Below are 6,000 nucleotides of genomic sequence, written 5' to 3'. Positions count from 1 at the left end.
CCGTGTGCAGGGCAGAGAGCAGCAGCCCTGCCAGGACCCTGCTGGGACCCTCTGAACTGAGGTGGGAACTAATACTGTCACTGAAAAACAGAATTCCTTAATTTCCTCCTGTGTTCTGTCTGAATAGTGAATTTCCATAGCAGTAAACCGAGTTTGGTGACTCAAGTCTCTCGGCAATTCTAGAGAGGAAATTGTGAAATTACATTTGCTGAGAAAGTACTTCCAGTTTGCCAAGAGAGGGAGCATGGGAGCAGAAAGCATATGTTCGTCCAAGTCTTTTGAAAAATACTTGTTTGGGGGCACCTGGGTGGCTCAGTGGGTTAAAGCCTCTACCTTCGGTTCAGGTCATGATCTCAGGGTCCTAGGGTGGAGCCCTACATAGGGCTCTCTGCTCAGAGGGGAACCTGCTTCCCCCTCTCTCTCTGTCTGCCTCTCTGCCTACTTGTGATCTCTGTCAAATAGATAATATCTTTTAAAAAATACTTGTTTGGATTCTGTTTCAGTTTTTATTTCTTTTATAAGGCTGGGATGGGAATGAATGACAGTTACAGCCAACTTACTCTTTTTTATATTGTCTTAAGACAGGAGAGTCAAAGATTGAAAATATACAGATAACTCTGAATGACCTCTATCCTTCCTGGATAAAATGCTCCCTCCCCTCATGCCTGGCTGCCATACACGAAACAGCTCTAATTAAACTGTTCTCATTAAAAGGAAAGGGAGGAGGAGCTAAGCCAGCAGCTCCTTCTGGGTAGAGACACAATTACATATTTAATAAAAGTGCAACTTTAAAAAAAAAAATCTCCTGGCTGCCACAGATTGTTTAAAAATGAAGGATTCCTTGTATACACAATCTAGATCTTACTTTCACTACAATGTATAAGTTATTAAAATAACCAGGAAGTTATTTAATGGAAGTTAATCATCAGGCTGCTTACTGCCACTCCCTAGGGCTAAACACTCCTTCATGCCAAACAAGAGGAATGATGTAAGCGCCTAGAACCATTTGTAGAAACAAGCCTTTGATTCATGCTTGTTAGTCACTAACTGTAGGGTATATGCCTGTGTATGACAAAGAGGTTTCTCTAAGACACACATCTCCATAGGAAGTCACTTTTCAATACAAACTGGATTTTGCCTTTGTAAAGGCAGCTTTGGCAAGTTATCCATTTGTGCATATTTTCAATTTCAATTCAGAAGCATTCAGCACATTTGTGTATTTTTAGTTAAGCAACAAATTCAGTTTCTTCTTTTTAGTCCAATTACCAAAAGGTGCTCTGTATCATGTTAGCCTAAAAAGTTAAGAAATAATCATACTTGGAATATGCACTGACCTAAAAATTTTCCAGAAAATTTATATATGTTATATAAACTAATAAGGCAGAATGATACATTTGGATTTGACAGTTTAACGAAATGGCTCCTTTTACTATTGCTGCCTACTGAACTAAAGCAAAATGATAGAGAGTATTAATCTAAAGAAGAAAGTTAAGTGTTCTGTAATTTCCAAGATCTGGTTTGATTTCCACAAGCCTTTGAACAATGTTCTAAGACCCTTCTGGTACACTCTCTGGACCGGAAAAATACATGATCTTGGATTTAGATGTTAAAAAGATATTATCCTATTATAAGATTGTTCTTAAAGGACAACCTTTAAAGTTGGATTATTTCCTGAACTAATATAGAACACAAGATAAGCAGTGGCCTTTTGAAATTTACAGTTTATATAGTCAGTCCCATGCAACAGTTGGCAACACCGAGTCCTAGGAGGAGCAAATCCATGAACCCAAAAGCAGATTTCACAGGCTACATTCTTCTTCTTTATTTGGGCCATCATGTGGAAGACAGATTATTTTCCAAAATGATTAAGTACTCTCATCAATTAGCCAGCTAGAGTATCAATCCTGAAGGAAAAATGCAATAAGCTCTTCTGTAATTGCCAGCTGTCAAAAACTGTCAGAGTTAGTCAGAGCTTTTTAATGTTCCAATCAAATCACAAAATGAGCGGAAAGTCACTGTATAAAACCCATTAAGATGCATTACTAAATGTCCAATGTTACATAAAAACTATAAATAACTTTGTACTTTCAGATTTTTTTTTTAAAGATTTTATTTAGTTATTTGACAGACAGAGATCACAAGTAGGCAGAGAGGCAGGCAGAGAGAGAGGAAGGGAAGCAGGCACCCTGCTGAGCAGAGAACCCGACGCGGGGCTCGATCCCAGGACCCTGAGACCATGACCCGAGCTGAAGGCAGAGGCTTAACCCACTGAGCCACCCAGGTGCCCCCAGATTTTTTTTTCAATTTGCTTTTCTTGAAGTAATAATGATGTTCTGCTTCAGTTAATAAAGTAATTTTGGAGCTGCCTAGTGTTTAATCCACATATTCCTTCTGTGTGGAATAAAGATGGCAAGCAATAATCAAATCAGAATTATAAGCATTCCTTGGAGTATCTGTCATTAATGATTTTTAGAATTAAGAGAAGAGCAGCAAGAATAGTGAAGGCTAAAAAAATTAATCACCAAGCTTAATAATCTTAGAAGCTGACTTTCCCTATGGGAATAAAATGCTGTTTCATTTCTGTGAGGGACCTCTAGTCTTTTTCAAATACTTGCAAAGGAATTCATATTCTGGTTAAAGGAACATCACTTGCCACTGGCTTAAAAATAACAAGCCAGTAGCCAACACTGAACAAATACAACTATCTCAGTGTTCAAAAACTGATTTATTGAATTAAGAAAGGTTTGTTTCCACACTGAAACACAGCCTTCCCTCGTTTAATATCTGGTGGATCTAGTTGTTGATCTAAAGGCACAAATAAGAATTCTGGTAGCTGATACTTGCCCAAATAAGAGGCTAAAGTAAGCTAAGAACCAGACTGAAACCACATAGTAATAATAATATTAAAAGTCTTCTTTTTTTTCTTGAAATTTATTAAAAGAAAGTTTCTTTCCACACTTTCCTGGTAAGTTCTTCTTTGCTCTGATGGAGCTAATCTTTTCTTGCCATAGCTTCTAGAGTTACCAATATTCTCCCTGTAGGTAAGTTTGTCCAATTACCAAGGAAGAAGCTTTCAAACAAAAAGTAAGAGTAGAACACACTTGGAAACAAAAAGATCCAAAGTCATAATCAAGTTCGCATGTTTTGCATGGGGTAGAAACAACACAACTTTCTTCACTGAAATGTTCTTTGCCTCTCACTGCCATCCCCAGGATAGCTACCGAGAATTACTAACCCAAGATGGACATGCTAATGATTTGAAATCTGAGTTTTTCAAATCTAAAGAGAAGACATTTTTTTAAAGATTTTTTTTTTTTTTTTTTTTTTTTTTTTTTAGAGAGAGAGAGAAAGAGAAAGCAAGGACAGGGTAGAGGAGTGTACAGAGAGGAAGTTCCAAGGAGACTGTGCTGAGCGTGGAGCCTGATGCGGGGCTTGATCTCAGGACCCTGAGATCATGACCTGAGCTGAAACCAAGAGTCAGATACTTAATCAACTGCACCATCTAGACACCCTTAAAGGAAGACATTTTAAAAAGTATAATGAAACTGAAATGAAGTACAAGGTAGCGTATGAATTTAGTATCTTTCTTTAAGGAATAATAAAAGAAATCTTCAAGTACCCTGTCCAAATGAAGCAGAAATCAGAAGCACTTTGGATGCTTGAATTTCACTTGGAATCCCACTGTAGCTTTTTACCACATGATAATTTCTATATTCTATGACTACTTTTTATATTTAAAATAAAAGTCCTCAAGACCTAAATACTATATTAGGTTTTGGGTGAAAATAAGTGATAATCCTCAAATTTAATACAATATTATAACATGAATAGTTAAAAAAAATAATTTGACACAGCTATATAATTCAAAAATAAATAGTCATCATACATACGTACATCAAGTTTTATTTGCCTTTAAATAATTCAGACAGAACAAATATGTTATTCAAAATAGCAAATTTTCTTGAATTTTACAGAAGAAAGAGAAACTGAATTGAAACTGTAGGAATTGCTGAACTTCAGATAAATGTTTCTTCAAAACAAGAGATATTAGTTCCTAAAAGATTCCTCTAAAGTTAAAAAAAAGATTAAGAACATTAAGCCATCGGGTTATTACATTTTTAAAAAACTACACGCTTCTTAATGGACATATGTTTACATTTACAGAGAGTAAATTTAGTCTCCTGTCTCATAAAACTCCTAAGACACCGCTAATCTCTAAACTAAGCAAAACAATAAAAGCCGTTTTTCATATTAAAAAACTTTAAAACCTAAATCTACCTTAACATTACCTTCCAAGGCAACTTAATAGGAATGGTTAACCTGAAAACAGAATGTTGTACAAATCACTTTCCAGAAAAGAAATAAATTACGGGATTATGTTATATCTAGTAGTATCAACTAAAACCCCCCATGGTGGCACGCAGATTCAGAGCACCAGCCGGTCTTCCCCGCCCTCCTGAATTACCTGACCCATGGGAGTTTGGCTTTGTTGTTTCAGAAAGCACTGTTTCTTACATTCCATCAACTGCTCAAAATCACGCCACATTTTCGCTTGTTTCATATTCGGACCATGACTTTCTCGTACAGCTTTTTGTTTTTCTCGAAGTTTCTACCATAAAAAAAAAAAAATCAAGAATGATTAAATCTCAGTTGCAGGGATTTACTTCTATTGCTATCATCAGAAGAACATGGTCTGCTTTTTGTACATCTAATGAGTAACAGTGAACTAAACCAGTTCTTCTGAGGTGTATGAAAGCTAAGATGATAAAAGTTAAACTGATGGAAGATGCAGGAAGCTTGAAGTTAAAAAGAATAGAAAAATATAAAAGAAAGGGAGGGGAAAATAAAGGGAATCAGGAAAATGGAACAGTATCGTGGTATGGGAAAAAGAATGCAGATTTTGCAGTCCAAAGACTTTCGTTTCAAACTTGGCTTTGTCACGAGCTGTAAGTCAACTTCTCTGGACCTCACTTCTCTCAATTGTCAATTAAGGGTAATAAAAGGGGATAATGATATAAAATTATCTGCCTTATAAGATTATTGTAATTATTTTTAAAGATTTTATTTATTTATTTGAGAGAGAGAACATGAGCAAGAGAGTGAGAGAAAGCATGAGCAGGGGGTAAGGCAGAGGGAGAAGCAGACACCCTGCTGAGTAGGGCACCTGACTCAGGGCTCCATCCCAGGACCTGGGGATCATAACCTGAGCTGAAGGCAGTTGCTTAACCGACTGAGCCACCCAGGGGCCCCATAGGTTATTTTTTCACATGACATAATAGATCTGGAAATACTTGATAAACTAACATATGTTATACATTGTTATTATTATTAAATAGCATATTCTTTCCTGAATCTTTGTGTGCACTATGTGCACCCAAATAAATAAAATTGTATGCATATATTCTTCAGGAAGACGGTTTTGTGATTTTTTAAAAAGTACGCTATTAAATAAGCCATATCCTTATTAGAGTTGTTTTTATTTTTATTTATTTTTAAGTAGGCTCCATGCCCAGCGTGGGGCTTGAACTCACAACCCTGAGATTCAGAGTCTCATGCTCTACCAACCAAGTCAGCCAGGTGCCCCCAGAATTACTTTTGTTACTAATAGCCTACGTGATTCCATCTGTCAAAACTGTTCTACTCACAGACTCTAAAATTATAAACAGGAATAAGAAAATGTCTCATTGAACTAGAAAAATATACTTTGGTCCTGTATTAGGGCAAATTCAGAAAGGGTGACTGAAAAGAGGCATAGCAGAAAGTCAGAGATAATGAGAGGAAGGAAGAAAGAGGGAAAGGAAGGCAGGCGGGTAGTCAGGGGAAAACAAAGATGATGAGAGTACACACATCAGGAAACAGTGTGACAGAAATGTACACAGTAACACTGAGTGTGAGAAATCACCAAGGACAGAAAAATAAGCAAAGACACGGAAGCAGGTCACACAGAAATGTCCCCATCCTTTCCTCTATTGTATACGGTTCATCTAATAGTTGATCTAA

At 36.7% G+C, this 6,000-nt stretch overlaps 1 protein-coding gene across 5 annotated transcripts in view; it reads right to left on the bottom strand.

The window, feature by feature from the left end:
* Positions 1 to 3,887: 3,887 nt before the first annotated feature.
* The window catches only part of IFT81 (intraflagellar transport 81), a 191,283-nt gene continuing 189,170 nt past the window's right edge, over positions 3,888 to 6,000 (bottom strand). For 4 of the 5 annotated variants that reach the window (XM_047696337.1, XM_047696339.1, XM_047696335.1 and 1 more), the window contains exons 19-20: positions 4,466 to 4,609; positions 3,888 to 4,067 (exon numbers count right to left, since the gene is read on the bottom strand). In XM_047696337.1, coding sequence (XP_047552293.1) covers positions 4,017 to 4,067; positions 4,466 to 4,609 — 195 coding nt within the window. In that variant the 3' untranslated portion in view covers positions 3,888 to 4,016. Of the gene's footprint in view, positions 4,068 to 4,360; positions 4,610 to 6,000 lie in introns of those variants that run through there. The other variant, XM_047696340.1, reaches the window with a different exon arrangement.

The sequence above is a fragment of the Lutra lutra genome, chromosome 12 (genome assembly GCF_902655055.1).
Source record: "Lutra lutra chromosome 12, mLutLut1.2, whole genome shotgun sequence".
NCBI lineage: Eukaryota > Metazoa > Chordata > Mammalia > Carnivora > Mustelidae > Lutra > Lutra lutra.
This window is presented reverse-complemented; position numbering and strand designations above follow the sequence as displayed.